This window comes from Salvelinus alpinus, chromosome 2 (genome assembly GCF_045679555.1).
Source record: "Salvelinus alpinus chromosome 2, SLU_Salpinus.1, whole genome shotgun sequence".
NCBI lineage: Eukaryota > Metazoa > Chordata > Actinopteri > Salmoniformes > Salmonidae > Salvelinus > Salvelinus alpinus.
Genome location: NC_092087.1, coordinates 46,477,451 through 46,499,196, shown reverse-complemented (window position 1 = coordinate 46,499,196; position 21,746 = coordinate 46,477,451). Strand labels below are relative to the sequence as shown.

The 21,746-nt window shown below is 45.1% G+C and overlaps 1 protein-coding gene across 8 annotated transcripts in view; it reads left to right on the top strand.

Annotated features, from left to right (window-relative positions):
• Window positions 1-21,746, top strand: part of LOC139563190 (contactin-2-like) — a 101,733-nt gene that overhangs the window by 46,186 nt on the left and 33,801 nt on the right. Inside the window, exons 1-3 of one of the 8 annotated variants that reach the window (XM_071381575.1) lie at window positions 5,002-5,333; window positions 11,022-11,113; window positions 20,160-20,288. In XM_071381575.1, coding sequence (XP_071237676.1) covers window positions 20,231-20,288 — 58 coding nt within the window. In that variant the 5' untranslated portion in view covers window positions 5,002-5,333; window positions 11,022-11,113; window positions 20,160-20,230. Of the gene's footprint in view, window positions 1-5,001; window positions 5,334-11,021; window positions 11,114-15,834; window positions 16,354-16,765; window positions 17,612-17,673; window positions 17,993-20,159; window positions 20,289-21,746 lie in introns of those variants that run through there. The other 7 variants (XM_071381541.1, XM_071381564.1, XM_071381586.1 and 4 more) reach the window with 7 other exon arrangements.

Sequence of the window (21,746 nt, the reverse complement as noted above, 5' to 3'; positions counted from 1 at the left end):
GGAGGGGTTTGACCTTTTGCTTTGGCCATCTGCTTGTGGGGTATGAAAGCATTTACTGTAGCATGGTCCACAAAGTGGTAAAAAAAAGTATTAGACCTATTCCTGGTCTTGTGGAGGACCTGGTAGTGGCCTTTCAGAGCACAAGATAGGTCGACACCCCCAATACTGGCATAGTAGTCCTTCACAGAAATGGGGACATTCTTCCCTTTTCACCCTCCTTGGTTGTTATTGAATGCCTTATGCTGTGTGGTGAGCATGGTTACTTCCCTAGTGTCCTTCCATTTCACAAAAAGCATCTTGTTAGTCCTGATCCAACTTATGGTCCCCCTCTCTGCTGTCTTTGTCATGTCGTTTACCTTGATCTTGGGGAAACTGATTATGTTAGGACGAATGGTGCCACAAGCCCCTATTTACTTTTCAAGAGGTCTATGTAAAGTGGATGTAGAACCATCAGACAGGGTGATTGACATAGCAGTGGTGAGTGAAGGCCTTGACCGGCGGGGGTGCTTGCTGGGGAGGGGTGGCTCCCAAATGTCATCATCCAAAAATCTGCATTCTCCACTCTGTGGTGAATAAAATAAAGGGATATATTGTTGTAAAACAGACAGAATTACAGTTGACTAAATTTACAAACAATATTACTGTAATGTAAAAACATTAAGCATAAACTGTATCTGTACAGTGACTCACATAGAAGGTGTGAAGCACACACACAATGCAAACAGTAACACTTTGAAGACTTGTATTTATTATTTTATTTATTTCATCTTTATTTAACTAGGCAAGTCAGTTAAGAACACATTCGTATTTACAATTATGGCCTACCAAAAGGCCTCCTGCGGGGACGGGGGCTGGGATTAAAAATAAAACAATTAATTAAATAAAAATACAGGACAAAACACACATCACAACAAAAGAGACAACACAACACTACATATAGAGAAACCTAAGACAACAATAACATAGCATGGCAGCATCACATGACAACACAGCATGGTAGCAACACAACATGACAGCAACATGGTAGCAACACAACATGACAGCAACACAACATGACAGCAACACAGGGTACAAACAGTATTGGGCACAGAACAGCACAAAGGGCAAGAAGGTGGAGACAATAGTACATCACGCAAAGCAGCCACAACTATCAATAAGAGAGACAAAGACAGCGGTGAGAACCACAAATAAATAATGGCCATGAGAATTTAGTGGCCTCTCCAGAGATACAAGGATGGAACTTAGAACAGAAAACAGTGAACTAATATGAAACAGACAATGACTACTTTGGAATTATATAACAATGAAATTACTAGTTACATAGGCGTACGTAAACTAAATCCAAAGCACAAAAAGCAGACAACTTGTAAAAACCGAAATACATATAGTAAATTAGATATATAAAGTCATGAAAATAATTTACTTACTGATCTAAAGATGGCTTTTTAGCTTTTTTCCCCCCTTGAGAAGCAATCTTTTATGAAAGCAATGAAATTAAATCTGTTTACAATGTAATGTAGCATACTCGGTGCATCTCGTCTCTGAGCCAGGTAGCAACAGTTCACATTACACATATCAAATCAAATCAAATCAAGTTTATTTTATATAGCCCTTCGTACATCAGCTAATATCTCGAAGTGCTGTCCAGAAACCCAGCCTAAAACCCCAAACAGCAAGCAATGCAGGTGTAGAAGCGCGACGGCTAGGAAAAACTCCCTAGAAAGGCCAAAACCTAGGAAGAAACCTAGAGAGGAACCAGGCTATGAGGGGTGGCCAGTCCTCTTCTGGCTGTGCCGGGTGGAGATTATAACAGAACATGGCCAAGATGTTCAAATGTTCATAAATGACCAGCATGGTCAAAAAATAATCAGGAGTAAATGTCAGTTGGCTTTTCATAGCCCATCATTAAGAGTATCTCTACCGCTCCTGCGGTCTCTAGAGAGTTGAAAACAGCAGGTCTGGGACAGGTAGCACGTCCGGTGGACAGGTCAGGGTTCCATAGCCGCAGGCAGAACAGTTGAAACTGGAACAGCAGCAAGGCCAGGTGGACTGGGGACAGCAAGGAGTCATCATGCCCGGTAGTCCTGACGCATGGTCCTAGGGCTCAGGTCCTCCGAGAGAGAGAAAGAAAGAGAGAAGGAGAGAATTAGAGAGAGCATACTTAAATTCACACAGGACACCGGATAAGACAGGAGAAGTACTCCAGATATAACCAACTGACCCTAGCCCCCCGACACATAAACTACTGCAGCATAAATACTGGAGGCTGAGACAGGAGGGGTCAGGAGACACTGTGGCCCCATCTGATGATACCCCCGGACAGGGCCAAACAGGAAGGATACATAGGGTTCTAGGCCTTGCTTAGTCCCACCCAGGTCAACTGCATATCCCTGGAAAGCTTATCTCATTGGCTACAAGACTGTCAAGGTGCCATATAGCCAGTCCCCTGTGTAATGGTTGCGTACGCGTAAGCAGGCGACTTCATATTTTTAGCGGTCCAAACACTTAAAAGACGCACCCTTGATGTTGTTTTTACGTTTTTGCAGTCTTTTCTTAGCGGATGTACAATCGTTGCAACTTGAATTATGGGGAGTTTCAGGCCCCGGAATGAACATAATTGTACACTTGCAAAGGCAAATAAAAATGAGGTCTATGGGGCTTATGTTGCAAACTTCCCTTGCTTGGATAATCATTTGGACCGCCCTCCAAGATGGCGATGGGGATTCCCCCAAGAGCATAAGGCGAGGGTAAGTGGACGAGAGTGTGTCTTTTAAGCGTTTGGATGGCAACCCTGGAATGTAGGTAGCAGCCATCGTCATCGGCTCGGCCTGCACTTACACATTTGTATGTCCATATATGGTAGTAAGTCACACCAAAGATTTTAAGGCACAGATCAACAGCCAAGATATTCAGCTTTCCGCAGAAACTCTGCTTTTGCAGATATGGGCTACCATTCTCATACCAGACTGAACTGAATAAAAAAAATATTATATGGTCCCCAAATGTGAGGGACTATACATTTATTAAGGAGGTGAAAATAAAAACAACTTTCTGACAAATTAGAAACGTGTAATATCTGAAAATGTACCTAGCTATCTTACACGTATACGCGGAAGGACGCTTCTCCCTCTCTGTCACGGAAGCCATGGTTACCCTTAGTTTGAAGATGTAATCCAGAGACAGGCGTTTTATACAACAACCTTCTGTGTGTTCTCTTTTTGACTTTGCGTCTGCATATTTGCAATCAAACACCAGAATTTTCTCCATCTCTTAGATATCACACTCTAATAACACTGATTTAAAAACTCGGTCCTCCAGAAAGTGGAGAGCAACACTTATGCAGTTCTACTAAATTATATCTTTCAAAAAAGCCGTTTAGAAAGGATTACCTACACATACTGACCAGCTCATGTTATAGACAGATGCATGCTACATGGCAGACCAATCCGAACTCATCTCTCGGCATGTCCAGCCCACTCATTATCTCAGCCAATCATGGCTAGCGGGAAGTTTGATGTCTTTTCGTCGGCTAAACCAACTAGGCTCGTAATTTAAAAATGTTATTCGTATTTACAGATGGCATACAAGTTTGTTATTAAGGCACATGAAAGTTCCAGATGGCATTTCTGCCAAACAAACGCATTTAGAATTTTCAAAAAAGTTTTAAGTTCAAACGGCTCTCCTGTGAAGTAGGGACGGGCGACATAGGCTTTGTTTCCTGAAACGAGTCCCAAATGTCTAAAAACCTGTTTTTGCTTTGTCATTGTAAGGTATTGTGTGTAGATTGGATAAGGATTTTTTAAAATCCATTTTAGAATAAGGCTGTAACGTAACAAAATTTTGAAAACGTCAAGAGGTCTGAATACTTTCCGAATGCACTGTAGGCTCTAGAAACCTCTAAAACCCACTAGAAATCACACTATAGACAACCACAATAGAGCTTGTCATTTTGGAATTGAACGGCAGATTTTGGCTGGGATTTTTTTGCATACCCTTTTTTAATATTCAGAATTGATCAAAGGGCCAGTTTAATAAAATAAAATCCAAATCTGGAGGGACACCATTTGAATAGACCTGCTCTAAACTATGTAAACACTAAATCTGGCCATACATTCTAATCCCTAAATCCCAACTCTAAACTCTATCTGTAGGATATAGAGCTGTGATTATAATGCTGATATTGATTTGTGCTTATGTCTTTTCAACAATAGGTTTGCAGTAGTCACATCTGAGCTTTCTGAACTCTGTCCTCAGCATGGTCAAACGTTGCCCTTAGAAGTGGTGTGTGCAGGAATGGCGGGTGTGTGGACAGCCAAGCGTATAATTGTGTTTGTGTTTGACAGTGTATATGTGTGTGTGTCCATCAGTTTGAATGTGGAAAACCCTCTAAAACCCTCTAACTCTTTCATAGTTTCATACTTCAGTCTGGTTGGTACTGCCCCAGTGACTAACTGACAGCCAATGTGGAACATCCTAGAATGATTCAATACATAATGCATGACCAGCACAGTTCCTGCCGTCTGTTGGCTGTGTGTGTGTGTGTGTGTGTGTGTGTGTGTGTGTGTGTGTGTGTGTGTGTGTGTGTGTGTGTGTGTGTGTGTGTGTGTGTGTGTGTGTGTGTGTGTGTGTGTGTGTGTGTGTGTGTGTGTGTGTGTGTGTGTGTGTGTGTGTGTGTGTGTGTGTGTGTCTGAGTGTATTAGCTCAGACTTGGTCATGACTGGAGTCACCTTCAGTGTCTGTCCATGTCAGTGACTACCGGTCTGAGATGCCCAGGGCCAGACACAGAGAGAGAATGTGATACACACATCCTTGCCAACTCTGACAACATCATTCTGTGCCATGTGGCGGCTGGGGGTGGGGGATTGAGTCGGGGTGGGGAGTAGTTCACAGTGTGAGAGAGAAAGTAAGTAAGCGAGTGAGCGAGAGAGAGAGAGAGTCAGGGAAGGACACTGAGTGAGTATATGACAAAGTGCCTGTGTGTCTTGTGACGGCCCTGAATTTGTCTGAACCATCTCTGCTTCTCCTTCCAATAGGGCGCTTCCCCTTTAAATCCCAATTAAATAGCCAGCATCAGATGCGAAAAAGGTAGTTGTGATGGTGGTGCGAATGAAGATGTGTTCAACCGTCAGTTCCGAAGCTTCTTTACTCCGTTTGTTTTGTTGTATTTAAAAGTGTGCTTTGTAGCTTTGTCTCAAGTTTAAGCAGGATCGGATCCACTCATTTCTTCCTTTGGACTACACATCCCATTTGGTCTCTGCTGTTTCGTCGTGGCCTTTCTGTGCTGGAAATCTGTTGGCAGATTGAATTGTCTGACTACAACTTTTTTGCATACGGTATTTCATTTGTTTGAGTGTGATTTATACCGTGCTGATTTGTGGTCAGTTGTATAAGGGCACAAGGCAAGACCCAGGAGGCAGATGGTTAGAGTCTTTGTAGTTTATTTATAATCCAAAAGGTGTAGGCAGGAGAATGGTCGTGGACTGGCAAAAGGTCAAAACCAGATTCTGAGTCCAAGAGGTAATGAGTGGCAGACAGGCTCGAAGTCAGGGCAGGCAGAAGGGTCAGGCACATGGGCACGGAGTCCAGAAAAAACAGGCAAGGGTCAAAACCGGGGAAGACTAGAAAAAGAGAATAGAAAACAGGTGCATCGGAAAACACGCTGATTGACTTGAAAACATACGAGACAAACTGGCACAGAGAGACAGGAAACACAGGGATAAATACACTGGGGAAATAAGCGACACCTGGAGGAGGTGGAGACAATCACAAGAACAGCTGAAACAGAACAAAGCATGATAGTACCCCCCCCCCTCTAGGGATGCCACCTGGTGTCCTACCTGGGCACATACCTGGCTGACGGGGGTGTTGACGATGAAAATTGGCGATGAGGCACGAGTCAAGGATGTCTTTAGCAGGAAACCAGCACCTCTCCTCTGGACCATAACCCTCCCAGTCAACCAGGTACTGGAAACCCCTGCCCCGTGGTCAAACCCGCAGGAGGTGTCTCACCGTATATGCCGGCTGGACATCAATGACCCGGGGGGAGGGATGGGCCTAGAAACAGAAGACAGAGGACTGTGAGACAAGGGCTTAATCCTGGACACATGAAAAGTAGGGTGAACACGGAGGGTACGGGGCAACAGCAGATGGATAGCAGTTGGACTAATGACTCTAGAAATGGGGAAAGGACCAATGAAAGGAGGGGAAATTTACGGGGTTCTACCCAGAGAGGTAGGCCTCGAGTGGACAACCATACCCTCTGCCCGACCCAATAGCGAGGAGCCAGAGTCCAGTGGCGGTCTTCTTGTCCACGATACCTGGAGGTTTTCTTGAGAAGAGCTCTTTTCCAGGTACGCCAACAGCGACGGACGAACATCTGGGCTGAAGGTATGTTGACCTTCACTTCTTGCTCTGGGAAGAGCGGGGGCTGATATCCCATGGAGCATTCGAAGGGGGAGAGTCCAGTAGCCGAGCAGGGGAGAGTGTTCCTGGCATATTCAACCTAGACCAGTTGCTGACTCCAGGTGGCGGGGTTACTGGCAACAAGACCTCGGAGTGCCGTCTCCATATCTTGATTAGCTCGCTCCGACTGGCCGTTGGACTGGGGATGAAACCCGGACAACAGGCTGACCAACGACCCGATGAGGGTACAGAACGCCTTCCAGAATCGGGATGAAAGCTGATGACACCAATCTGAGACAATGTCGACCAGGAGTCCATGGATTCGGAAGACGTGCTGCACGGAAGTTAATTTAGGAAGAGGAATGAAATGGGTGGCCTTGGAGAACCTGTCAATCACCGTCAGGATGGTGGTGTTGCCATCTGACGGAGGAAGCCCAGTGACAAAATCCAGGGAAATATGGGAACAGGGGCGATGAGGAACAGGAAGTGGCTGAGGGAGACCAGACGGAGCTTGCCGTGGAGTCTTGATTTGAGCACACACCATGCATGCGGCAACGAAGGCCGAGACATCAGGAGCCATGGTGGACCACCAGAAGCACTGTTGGAGGAAAGCCAGGGTACGACAAGCACCAGGATGACAGGTAAGCCTGGAGGAGTGAGCCCATTCCAGGACTTGGGACCCGACCAAGTCAGGAACGAATATCCGGTTAGCCGGGCCTCCCCCAGGGTCCGGCTGGGAACGTTGTGCTTTGCGAACCAGATCCTCAATACCTCAGACAACCGCAGCCGCCAAACATGAGGCAGGGAGAATGGTCTCTGATTCTGAGGGTGTGGCAGCAAAACTGTACAGACGGGAAAGGGCGTCCGGCTTCACATTTTTGGACCCTGGGCGGTAGGAGATGGTTAAATTAAACCTAGTGAATAACAGAGCCCACCGGGCCTGCCTAGAGTTAAAGCACTTGGCTGTGCGGAGATATTCCAAATTCTTGTGGTCGGTCCAAACCAAAAATGGATGTTCCGCCCCTTCCAGCCAATGCCTCCACTCCTCCAGGGCCATCTTTACTGCTAGGAGATCCCGGTTGCCAACGTTATAGTTCCTCTCCGCCGAGTTGAGACGATGGGATATGAAGGCACAAGGAGGACGCTTTTGGTCCTGGATGGATCGCTGGGAAAGAATGGCCCCTACTCCCATGTTGGAAGTGTCAACCTCCACCACAAACTGACGGGTCGGATCCGGATGGATGAGGATGGGGGCAGTGGTGAATCGTTGCTTCTAATCCACAAAAGCCTTGTTTGCTGCTGGTGACCATGTGAACGGTACCTTGGGAGAGGTGAGTGCAGAGAGGGGAGCCGCCAGGTCACTGGACAGGTAGCAATGAAATGCAGCGCAATACAGAAAACTGTTGGAGCTTAGCCCATGTGAAGGTTCCCTAGGCGATAATCTAGCTCTTTCCAGTTGCGTAGGTTCTGGTGTATCCAACTCACGCGTCGTCAGTGATTCTTGAGGGAGCTCGGGTGGCTTCGGATCCTCTCAGAAAAACCATCCTCGGGGACTTCCGGGTTCCCTCGGAGGTGAGCGAGCCACTGTGGATGAACGAGTGTGCCCGAGACCAGACCTCCTCTCACAACTGCGTTCTCTTAGGCGTCCATCAATTCTATTGGTGAGGGCAATGAGGGAGTTGAGGTCCACCGGTAATTCCCGAGCAGCTAGCTCATCTTTTACCACCTCAGATAATCTGTGAAGAAAAGTTTCGAACAGAGACTCCGGATTCCAGGCAATCTCGACGGCCAACGTGCGAAAATCAACCGCTTAGTCTGCCACACTACGGGAGTTGACATAATTCAAGAAGTTTACTGGGCGCCTCTCTCCCGGATACCGGAGAATTGAATACCTTCCTCACTTCTGCCATGAAATCCTCCAGATGACAACAAATGGCGGATTGTTGCTCCCAAACTGCCGTAGCCCAGGAGAGCGCCCTTCCCGACATTAGCGTAATAACATCCGCTATCTTAGATTGGTCTGAAGGAAACGAAGATGGCTTTAGCTCATAAATAAGAGAGCACTGAGAAAGAAAACCCTGGCAGGTACCAGGATCCCCAGAATATCACTCCGGAGGAGGTAAGCAGGGTTCTCGGGGAGCCGGGGTAGGCTGTACAAGCTCACCACTAATAGGGGAAAAAATGACTGGGTGGTTGGGGTTTCTCAGAGGTAGCAGGCAGCCTCTGAGCTGACTCCCTGATTTGCTCTATAATCTCCTTAAACCCCTGGTCAGGGCGTTTCATCAAGAAACGGAGCCCTTCCAGAAGGTCCTGTAACAGCTCCTCATGTCTCCCAATAGTGGCTCCCTGCAGGGAGACAGCTTGGCGGAGCTGGTCCAAGTCTGCTGGGTCTGTCATTGCCAGTTCGTACTGTAAGGTCACAAGGCGAGACCCAGATGCAGACACAGGAGGCAGATGGTTAGAGTCTGTGTAGTTTATTTATAATCCAAAAGGAGTAGGCAAGAGAATGGTCGTGGACAGGCAAAAGGTCAAAACCAGATTCTGAGTCCAAGAGGTAAAGAGTGGCAGACAGGCTTGAAGTCAGGGCAGGCAGAAGGGTCAGGCAGGCGGGTACAAAGTCCAGAAAAAACAGGCAAGGGTCAAAACCAGGAAGACTAGAAAAAGAAAATAGAAAACAGGAGCATGGGAAAACACGCTGCTTGACTTGAACACATACAAGACGAACTGGCACAGAGAGACAGGAAACACAGGGATAAATACACTGGGGAAATAAGCGACATCTGGAGGAGGTAGAGACAATCACAAGAACAGGTGAAACAGATCAGGGCGTGACAAGTTGTAGTTGAAGACTACTGAGATTTGATACTCTTTAGGGTTGTGTGGTAAAAGAGTTTGATATTTTGATTGTATGATTGAGACTGGGTTTACGCTACACTTTTATGAACGGACAAACATTGCGTGACTAAGGTCACTTGAGTTCACTGAACTCCTCTACCGGGCTGGAATCTTTTAGGCCTGAGGTACAGACTTTTCTTGAGGAACCAGAGCTCATTGTTTGTTATATTATTATGTGTGATCATTTATGTTGGTAATACAACCCATGCAAAATAACAGTTGTTTGAAGTAATTTCCAATGTTTTAAGGATGTATGAAAAGTGTATGTCCATACTGACTTTTACATGAGTCCTTCGTATTGGTGTAGACTTCACGGACCAGATGGGACTCATTCCCTCAAAAACAAAAAGGAGAAAGCAATATTTTCTCTGGTAGGCACAACCTACCTGGCACCCCTACAAAAAATAACCGCAAGTCAAAACCAATACAGTCTGTGCCTGCCAATGTATGTGTGTAGAGTACTCTTTGTCTGTCAGATTTACAAGCCCAATAGTGTGAATTGTAGTCAAACAATTTAAAGTCAGGTTGAGTGTCAATTCCATATACCCCGGAGGATATACTGTGTGTGCATGTGCAGGATAATGCTAATGTGACTGTCACAGATATCTGTCTGAGGTGCTACATCTTCCAGCTGTGAAATTGACGTGATGTGCATTATATTATTAGGTGTTGAAATCTGGAGCTATTTAACAATTTACCTGTGAAATTGCAGCTAAGCAGTCCCTGACCTTCCTTACTAAGGTGTGGTAATGATCTCTGCCTTTGTGTGTGTGTGCGTGTGTGTGCGTGTGTGTGTGTGTGTGTGTGTGTGTGTGTGTGTGTGTGTGTGTGTGTGTGTGTGTGTGTGTGTGTGTGTGTGTGAGTGTGTGTGTGTGTGTGTGTGTGTGTGTGTGTGTGTGTGTGTGTGTGTGGGTGTGGGTGTGTGTGTGTGTGTGTGTGTGTGTGTGTGTGTGTGTGTGTGTGTGTGTGTGTGTGTGTGTGTGTTTGATGTCATGACTAAGTTATGATTCCAGTCATGCTGCCAGTGGCTGTCATCTCACGCTGCAATATCAGCCATCTCCATCTTCAAGCCTCTTTATCTTTGAATCAACAGCTAGGGATCAGGGTGTGTGTGTGTGTGTGTGTGTGTGTGTGTGTGTGTGTGTGTGTGTGTGTGTGTGTGTGTGTGTGTGTGTGTGTGTGTGTGTGTGTGTGTGTGTGTGTGTGTGTGTGTGTGTGTGTGTGTGTGTGTGTGTGTGTGTGTGTGTGTGTGTGTGTGTGTGTGTTGGTGCATGTGTATGCTATTCACAGAGGTGTATGATGTAGAAGCCATCCAAAGCTCCCAATCACCACAGTTCATCCCAGAGATGGATTTAGGGACCAGATCAGTGTTATGTTTGATGTTCTCAGGGGTCCTGGCAGGGACAGCTAACACCCTCTGCTTTCTCATCAAACACCTGCTAAAGAGATGGTTATCGCTAAGAAGACGGGACATTTCAGAGCTGTGTGTGTGTGTGTGTGTGTGTGTGTGTGTGTGTGTGTGTGTGTGTGTGTGTGTGTGTGTGTGTGTGTGTGTGTGTGTGTGTGTGTGTGTGTGTGTGTGTGTGTGTGTGTGTCACGCTCCAAGGCCAGAGCAGACAGGATATTAGTTGTCACCACAGAGGGTAGGGCAGGACTGTTGGGATCTTAGCTGATAAAAAATGACTTCAATAATTAAAGGTTTTGTCTTCTGGTGTCCCTGTCAGTCATCCCCTTCCCACCTCCTTTGTCATCCTCTCCTCCTCCCTCTCTCCTCCCCCCTGCACAGAGTGGTGTCCCAAACAGCTCACCTGGGGTGGTAAGTGCCATTATGAGAGTCTCCTGTGTGTGTGTGGTCCTTGTGGGAGTGTGTGTCCTGTCGGCAGATGTCTGGGCTGAGCTAAAAGCTCAATGGCCTCAGGCAGTCCTTCCCTCCTTTATGGAGCATGACAACTTTAGAGGGAGGGATGGAGGGCTGGAGGGCTGGAGGGAGGAGAAGGTAAACAAGGAGAGGGCTGAACAATGGTGGGGATAGATGGTGGGGATAGATGGAAAAAGAGGTGTTGTGGTGTCTGTCTGTGGGATGTGGTTTGGGATGGAGCATTATAAACGACACATATGAACGTCAATTGGCAAAAGTACCATCAACCACACTCAAATCAAATTTTATTGGTCGCGCACACATGGTTAGCAGATGTTAATATGGTTGAGATCCCGTTAACGGGATCGACTTGACAACAGACAGTGAAAGTGCAGGGTGCGAAATTCAAACAACAGAAATCTCCTAATTAAAATTCCTCAAACATACAAGAATTTTACACCATTTCAAAGATAAACTTGTTGTTAATCCCACCACAGTGTCCGATTTCAAAAAGGCTTTACGACGAAAGCACACCATCTGATTATGTTAGGTCAGTACCTAGTCACAAAAAACAGCCATTTTTCAAGCCAAAGAGAGGAGTCACAAAAAGCAGAAATAGAGATAAAATGATTCACTAACCTTTGATGATCTTCATCAGATGACACTCATAGGACTTCATGTTACACAATACATGCATGTTTTGTTTGATAAAGTTCATATTTATATAAAAAAAACTGAGTTTACATTGGCGCGTTACATTCACTAGTTCCAAAAACATCCAGTGATAGTGCATAGCCACATCGTTTCAACAGAAATACTCATCATAAATGTAGATGATAATACAAGTTATACACATGGAATTATAGATATACCTCTCCTTAATGCAACCGCCGTGTCAGATTTCAAAAAAACTTTACGGGAAAAGCAAACCATGCAATAATCTGAGACGGAGCTCAGAACAATAGTAAAATTAGCCGCCATATTGGAGTCAACAGAAACCAGAAAATACATGATAAATGTTTCCTTACCTTTGATGAACTTCATCAGAATGCAGTCCTAGGAATCCCAGGTCCACAATAAATGCTTGATTTGTTCGATAATGTTCGTTATTTATGTCCAATTGGCTACTTTGGTTAGCGTGTTTGGTAAACAATTCCAAAGTCACAAAGCGCGTCCACTATAACGTGACGAAATGTCCAAAAGTTCCGTAACAGTCAGTAGAAACATGTCAAACGATGTATTGAATCAATCTTTAGAATGTTGTTAACATACATCATAAATAACGTTCCAACCGGAGAATTACATTGACTTCAGTTGAGCGATGGAACGGAGCTGCCTCTCACGTGAACGCGCGTGTTCAATGCGTGGTCACCTCATGGCAGTGGTGAATCATTCCTGTCTCCTTCGGCCCTCCTTCACATTAGAGTCATCAGACAAAGTTCTATTGACTGTTGACATCTAGTGGAAGCCGTAGGAAGTGAAAACTCATCCATATCTCGCTGTAATTTCAATGGGATCTTGGTTGAAAATCTACCAGCCTCAGAAAAAATCCAAACAGGAAGTGGAACTTCTCAGGTTTTTGCCTGCCATATGAGTTATGTTATACTCACAGACATAAGTCAAACAGTTTTAGAAACTTCAGAGTGTTTCCTATCCAATACTAATAATAATATGCATATATTAGCAACTATGACTGAGGAGCAGGCCGTTTACTCTGGGCACCTCTGTGCACCTTTCATCCAAGCTACTCAATACTGCCCCTGCAGCTATAAGAAGTTAATGACGAGTTCGGAGGGTACTATGGTGTTAAATGCTGAGCTGCAGTCAATGAACAGCATTCCTACATAGGTATTCCTCTTGTCCAGATGGGATAGGGGTAGTGTGCCGTGTGATGGTGATTGCATCGTCAGTAGAACTTTTGGGGCGGTAAGCAAATCGGAGTGGATCTAGGGTATCAGGTAGGGTGGAGGTGATATGATCCTTGACTAGTCTCTCGAAGCACTTCATGATGACAGAAGTGAGTGCAATGGGGCGATAGTCATTTAGTTCAGTTACCTTAGCTTTCTTGGTAACAGGAACAATGGTGGCTATCTTGAAGCATGTGGGGACAACAGACTGGGATAGGGATTGGTTGAATATGTCCGTAAACACACCAGCCAGCTCGTCTGCGTATGCTCTGAGGACACGGCTAGGGATGCCATCTGGGCCGGCAGCCTTGCGAGGGTTAACACGTTTAAATGTTTTACTCACGTTGGCCACAGAGGAGAGCCGACAGGCTTTGGTAGAGGCCTGTGTCAGTGGCACTGTATTGTTCTCAAAGCAAGCAAAGAAGTTGTTTAATTTGTCTGGGAGCAAGACGTCAATGTCCGCGACGGGGCTGGTTTTCTTTTGGTAATCCGCCATTGACTGTAGACCCTGATACATACGTCTCATGTTTGAGCCGTTGCATTGCGGTTCTACTTTGTCTCCATACTGACGCTTTGCTTGTTTGATTGCCTTGCGGAGGGAATAGATGCACTGTTTGTATTCGGTTATGTTTCCAGTCGCCTTGCCATGATTAAAGTGGTGGTTCGCACTTTCAGTTTCGTGTGAATGCTGCCATCAATCCACGGTGTCTGGTTAGGGAACGTTTTAATAGTCACAGAGGGTACGACATCTCCGATGCACTTGCTAATAAACTCACTCACCGAGTCAGCGTATACAGTTGAAGTTGGAAGTTTACATACACCTTAGCCAAATACATTTAAACTCAGTTTTTCACAATTCCTGACATTTAATCCTAGAAACAATTCCCTGTTTTAGGTCAGTTAGGATCACCACTTTATTTAAAAAATGTGAAATGTCAGAATAATAGTAGAGAATGATTCATTTCAGCTTTTATTTATTTCGTCACATTCCCAGTGGGTCAGAAGTTTACATACACTCAATTAGTACTTGGTAGCATTGCCTTTAAATTGTTTAACTTGGGTCAAACACTTTGGGTAGCCTTCCACAAGCTTCCCATAATAAGTTGGGTGAATTTTGGCCCAATCCTCCTGACAGAGCTGGTGTAACAGAGTCAGGTTTGTAGGCCTCCTTGCTCGCACACACTTTTTCAGTTCTGCCCACACATTTTCTATAGGATTGAGGTCAGGGCTATGTTATGGCCACTCCAATTCCTTGACTTTGTTGTCCTAAAACCATTTTGCCACAACTTTGAAAGTATGCTTGGGGTCATTGATGATTTTGAAGACCCATTTGCGACCAAGCTTTAACTTCCTGATGATTGTCTTGAGATGTTGCTTCAATATATCCACATAATTTTCCTACCTCATAATGCCATCTATTTTGTGAAGTGCACCAGTCCCTTCTGCACCAAAGCAGCCCTGCAACATGATGCTGCCACCCCCATGCTCCAAGGTTGGGATGGTGTTCTTCAGCTTGCAAGCTTCCCCCTTTTTCCTTCAAACATAACGATGGTCATTATGCCAAACAGTTATATTTTGTTTCATCAGACCGGAGGACATTTCTCAAAAAAGTACGATCTTTGTCCCCATGTGCAGTTGCAAACCATAGTCTGGCTTTTTTATGGGAGTTTTGGAACAGTGGTTTCTTACTTGCTGAGCGGCCTTTCAGGTTATGTCGATATAGGACTCGTTTTACTGTTTTTATAGATACTTTTGTACCTGTTTCCTGGGATTGATTTGATTCGTTTCGCTCCAAAGTACGTTCATCTCTAGGAGACAGAATGCATCTCCTTCCTGAGCGGTATGATGGCTGCGTGGTCCCAGGGTGTTTATACATGCATACTATTGTTTGTACAGATGAACGTGGTACCTTCAGGCGTTTGGAAATTGCTCCCAAGGATGAACCAGACTTGTGGAGGTCAAACATTTTGGTCTTGGCTGATTTCTTTTGATTTTACCATTATGTCAAGCAAAGAGGCACCGAGTTGACTCAAATGATGTCAATTAGCCTATCAGAAGCTTTTAAACCCATTACATAATTTTCTGGAATTTTCCAAGCTGTACAGTCAACTTAGTGTATGAAAGTCAATGAATTATAAGTGAATTAATCTGTATGTAAACAATTGTTGGAAAAATTACTTGTGTCATGCACAAAGTAGATGTCCTAACCGACTTGACAAAACTATAGTTTGTCAACAAGAAGTTGGTGGAGCTGTTGAAAAAGGAGTTTTAATGACTCCAACCTAAGTGTATGTAAACTTCCGACTTCAAGTGTACATCAATGTTGTTGTCTGAGGCTATCCGGGGACATATCCCAGTCCACGTGATCGAAGCAATCTTGAAGCGTGGAATCCGATTGGTCAGACCAGCATTCTATTGACCTAAGCTTGGGCGTTTCCTGTTTTAGTTTCTGTCTGTAGGATGGGAGCAACAAAATGGAGTCATGGTCAGACTTGCCGAAGGCAGGTCGGGGGAGGGCTTTGTGTGCATCGCTGAAGTTCATGTAGCAATGATCCAGAATGCTACCAGCTCATGTCGCACATTCGATATGCTGATAGAATTTTGGAAGTATTGTTCTTAGGTTAGCTTTGTTAAAATGCCCAGCTACAATAAATGCATCCTCGGGATGTATGGTTTCCAGCTTACATAGAGTCCAGTGAAGTTCTTTCAGGGCCGACGAAGGATCTGCTTGGGGGGGGGGGGGGGGGGTGTATACGACTGTGATTATAATCGAAGAGAATTCTCTTGGAAGATAATGCGGTCGGCATTTGATTGTAAGGAATTCTAGGTCAAGTGAACAAAAGAACTTGAGTTCCTGTATGTTGTTGTGAATACACCATGAGTCGTTAATCATAAGGCATACACCCCCGCCCTTCTTCTTACCAGAGAGATGTTTGTTTCTGTCAGAGCGATTCGTGAAGAAACCGGGTGGCTGTACCGACCCTGACAACTTATCCAGAGTGAGCCATGTTTCCGTGAAACAGAGAATGTTACAATCTCTAATGTCTCTCTGGATGGCAACTCGTGCCCTAATTTCGTCCACCTTGTTATCTAGAGATTGGACATTGGCAAGTAATATGCTCGGAAGCGGTGGATGGTGTGCTCGCCTTCTGATTCTGACCAGTAGGCCGCTCCATCTGCCTCTCCTGCGGCGACCACGTTATTTTGGGTCGGCCTCTGGGATAAGATCGCATGTCCAGGGTGGTCCAAAGGACACGCTTCGGGAAAGACGTATTCCTGGGCGTAATGATGGTAAGTTGACATCGCTTTAATATCCAATAGTTCTTCACGCCTGTATGTAATAACACATGAGATTTTCTGGGCTAACAATGTAAGAAATAATACATAAAATAACAAATAACTGCATAGATTTCTAAGGACCTGAAACGAGGCGACCATCTCTGTTAGCGCCATTGCGCAGTCTGTGTTGACTCAGTGTATATGAATGGAGGATAGGAACACATAGGAGAATACTATGAAAAGGAGGGGAGAGAAGAGAGGGAGTGAGCTGCAGAGATTTCTCCAGCAATCAGACCAACACTCCACTCCACACAAGTGAAGTCGGTGTTAACTCAAGCACTCAACTACAGCATACCGCCCCCCCCCCCCCCCCCACACACACACACACACACTAGCCTTGCACACTGCAAAGATGGAATACAGCACCAGCCACCCTTTACAGTACCAGCCGCTCTTTACTGTGATCCGGACCCAGTCATCCATGTTATGTGAAGAATGTGCAGATAATGGTGGATAACTGAGGGGCCTCTGGGAAAACACCCACACTGACAGAGGAGCATCCTTAAAAGGCTTAGCTCGGTCTCCAGCCATCCATACTGTGTGGAGAGCGTGTGTGTGGCGTTTTGTTGATAGCGAAGGGGCTGCTAAGAGCACTGCAGTATAGCCGGCTGAACCCAAACTGAGAAAATGAGCATCAGAGTGGTAGAGTGGTACACGTTGAGTCTGTAATCAGCCATCAGAGACACTCAGACAAATTATTTCATTTTGCTACAGCGAATACAGTGTCTTATAAGCCCATGTGGGCTGTGCATCCTTGCATGACACTAATAATAAAATCAATCGCACATGAATCTAATTTCAGGATCTGTGTGTGTGTGTGTGTGTGTGTGTGTGTGTGTGTGTGTGTGTGTGTGTGTGTGTGTGTGTGTGTGTGTGTGTGTGTGTGTGTGTGTGTGTGTGTGTGTGTGTTTGTGTGTGTGTGTGTGTGTGTGTGTGTGTGTGTGTGTGTGTGTGTGTGTGTGTGTGTGTGTGTGTGTGTGTGTGTGTGTGTGTGTGTGTGTGTGTGTGTGTGTACCCTCTCTTTGCTGCTCACTCTAAACTGTAGAATCACCAATCTGGGCCCTCTCCTCTCCAGAGACACAATCAGTTTTTAACCACTCCTCATAAACAGCCCATCTGTGGTCCTTGGTTAAGTTGCTTGGACCAGCCGGCCCCCAGAAACAGCCCAGAATAATTCAGCCGAGATCAAAACAGACAACAATGATCTAAGGTCAGTTTTGTGATTTCCCCCTTGTGGTCATAGGATTAGGAGAGGGTAAAGCAGGTCCTAGATCAGTGCCCACGGGAGGAACGCTTCCTGTCTAGACTGGAACAGTGCTGGTTCCATTACTGTTATCTGTCAGAATGTGTCAGAGTTCTGAGTTCCAATTACAGGAGCAGAGAGATGAGGAGGAGAGGAAGAGCGAGGAAGAGAGGAAGAGGTGTGCACTGATGGGTGACTCACCCTGAGGATCGTCAACGGGACACAATATTCCCCAGCGCTACACACAGAGATGGAAGGGCCTGCACTGACTGCACGTATTGGACAGATTTGACCCTGATACGACAATTCATATGGACCGATTTACAGGAAACTCTCATTCCCTGAGGGGTGAGACGTGTTTTGTTCAGTTGTGGTTCCGTTGATTACTAAATGCACAACACCTGGTTGTCGGTAGTCGGTTGGGCTGGCAATGAGATGCGTATGGAAATCATCAGGTGCAACAAATTGACGGCGTTGATCTTTAAAGTGACGCACCTGCATCTGCAGGAGTCGTGAAGGAGTCACGTTCCATTGCAAAGCAACCAGATACTTTTCCTGGTTGTCACTGCTAACTAATTGTCTTGTCATGTCGTCATTTCAGTGTATCCAAGCCCTATTACAGCATGTCATATGAATGTTTCTATCTACTTTGTGCTGACTGTTGAACCAGACCCAGTTGTTTGGCTGTGGTGTGATGAAGGTGTGAGAGCAATGTGACATGCTGCTCCGCTCTCATCTCCTCCTTCCACAGTCATTAAGCTGTGAGCTGATTTGATGAGATATATCTCTCTGTCTTTGCCTGGCTCGCTTTTTGTCTGTTTTTCTCTCCTCTCTCTGCTCTTTTTATTGCTATCTTTCTCTTACTCTCTTCCCTATACCCCCCTCTCATATCTTTATCTCACTCCCTTTCCTATCCCCCCCTCGCTCTCTGTGTTTAATAACAGTAGTATCCAGTGAAGTGTCAGAAGGTGACAGTTTCGGGAGAGTGGGAGAGCACAGAGGGAGAACACAGGCTGACAGAGTAGATTATGTTAGCCGGGTCTGTCCAGGGAATTCTGCCATGGAGTAACTTGTTCCTGGTCTGTAAATGAGCCTACTAGGCTGTGAGCTGTCTGGAGAAGTTCCGACAGATGTACTAGATCAATTCTACCTTCCGTGCCAGCTTCCGAGTAAAAGAGCGAGAACCTTCCTGGCTTATTGATGTTTCTTTCTAAAGACCTTGGACCTATTGGATTTGAAGAGAATAAAACACTTCATGAATGAAAACTTTCTCATTGATTCCCACGATCGTGTTAGACTATTGTGTTTTTAAGTTATTTTTTGCCATTGAATGCGGATTTTAGATTAGGTGGAAGTGTTTTTAGTGAGTGTTTTGCCATAATTTCCAGCTGAGAGAGAGAAAACGAGACAGGAAAGGAGAGGAGGGTAAGAGAAAGAGGGAGGGAATATAAGAAGGTCAGAGAAGACATTGTCAAGAAGTTGTTCTGTTTGCACCTTGTGAAAGAGTCATACATTGAACGTAAGAGCACTACGATATATTTAAGAGCAATACGATTTATTTAAGCTCAACAAAAATCCAGCTTAAAACACTGCGAATGCTCTTACCTCGCCCATTTTTCCCGCAAGCTGCTTTTTCACATTGCCAGAGAGAGATAATTGCAATGCTGTGTACCAAGAATGACCCATACTATCTGTTTGTCTATCTACCTTAGGCTATAGTGTTTATTCTGTAATGTAACCTGGAGTAGAGCGGGGGAAGACAGTCACCTGGGTGTGTGAAAGGCAGCGGGAGATATAGCTATTGAAGAGAGAAGGCCACTGGAGCATACGTAGCAAGGGTGCGTGTCAAATGGCACCCTACTGCTTATATAGCACACTACTTTTGACCGAGGCCCATAAGGCTCTGGTCAAAAGTAATGCACTATGTATTGGACAGCAGGAGTGGTAGAGATACTGTTAATGATCGGCTATGAAAAGCCAACTGACATTTACTCCTGAGGTGCTGACTTGCTGCACCCTCGACAACTACTGTGATTATTATTATTTGACCATGCTGGTCATTTATGAACATTTGAACATCTTGGCCATGTTCTGTTATAATCTCCACCCGGCACAGCCAGAAGAGGACTGGCCACCCCTCATAGCCTGGTTCCTCTCTAGGTTTCTTCCTAGGTTTTGGCCTTTCTAGGGAGTTTTTCCTAGCCACCGTGCTTCTACACCTGCATTGCTTGCTGTTTGGGGTTTTAGGCTGGGTTTCTGTACAGCACTTTGAGATATCAGCTGATGTAAGAAGGGCTATATAAATACATTTGATTTGATTTGATTTATGGAATAGTGTGCCGTTTGGACAAACCCCAGCTGTAGTGTTACACATTGCTTCAGTCCACAGACATTAGAGACCCTGTACTGTGAGGATGTTTAGACAAATAGAGTGTGGCTGCTTATACAGTAGATCATGTGTTAGCAATTGTCGTTCAACCAGGAATAAATCTGTATTTATTTTTGTTCTTCACAGGCACTGATAAGCCTCTTCTCCTTCCTCCTGGTGTGGTTCTGATCCGGTTCAGTTCTGATCTGAGCGTGAGAATGGTGCGTTTGCTGATTCTGTTGAGCCTCAGCTCTTTAGCTCTGAGCTACGCTGTCGGTAAGTTCTCTCTCTCTCTCTCTCTCTCTCTCTCTCTCTCTCTCTCTCTCTCTCTCTCTCTCTCTCTCTCTCTCTCTCTCTCTCTCTCTCTCTCTTTTTGTTATATATTCTGTTTACCCTCCCTCCTCTCCACTCATCTCCTCCTGTCTTCTCTATTTCCCTCCCTTTACTCTTTTATTCTCCTTACCCTATGTTCCAATGTCAGTTCCGTTCCTCCTCACATCACCACTTACTGTCAGATCTCCTCTCACGTCCACTCCATTAGTTCGAATCTTTCAATACTACCAAGGAATGTGGCTACTGTCAGTCCTGGATGGTGAATTGGATAAAATGACATTTCCATAAAAGTGCTGTTCACTTCCTGAATTGACTAGTAAATTAGGATGGACTTCAGCTCCAGGCTACTTCCCCATCAATATGAACACATCCACTATCTCAGTCGTTGTTATTAAAATCTCCCTCTTCCCCCCACATGCAACCTCTTTCAGTTATTGTGCTTCCCTATCCCCCACTGCCTCTCACTCCAGACACGTACACACACTCAACATGACCATGCATCTTATCAGATTGATGGTTTGGTGTGCCTTGGGTGGGTTTGAGGGTTGAGTGTGTGTCTGGAGAACCAAAAGTAAGGGTTCTGCGCCTCTGGGGGGCTTCAGGCCAGATTAAAATTTCATGTTGTTATTTTAGACCAGCGGGCACAAGGGATTCCATTTTTTTATTTTATTTTTTTATTTGACGACAGAGTTGAAATAATTCAGCGATCTCATGAATGATAGATGAAGATGGTGTAGCGTTCCTTTGTTCAAATGAACAAGATTTTCCACTGTTGCCAAATGTGCAGTTATGCATAGTCAATCCCTGTGGACAGCACACAGTCCATGAAATTGTAATTATTAGCCTCATCAATGCTCCGTTGGACTGTTGATGAAGTGAATCACACTCACTCACACACACACACACACACACACACACACACACACACACACACACACACACACACACACACACACACACACACACACACACACACACACACACACACACACACACACACACACACACACACACACACACACACACACATACACAAACAAACACACACACACACACACACACAGCATAAACAAAACGTAGTATAGTATTAATCAATACTCAACATGACTGAGGAGTCACACATACATAAACTCAGTAAAAAACTAAACGTCCCTTTTTCAGGACCCTGTCTTTCAAAGATAATTCGTAAAAATCCAAATAACTTCACAGATCTTCATTGTAAAGGGTTTAAATACTGTTTCCCATGCTTGTTCAATGAACCATAAACAATTAATGAACATGCACCTGTGGAACGGTCGTTAAGACACTAACAGCTTACACATGGTAGGCAATTAAAGTCACAGTTATAAAAACTTAGGACACTAAAGAGGCCTTTTTTTCTACTGATTCTGGAAAAACACC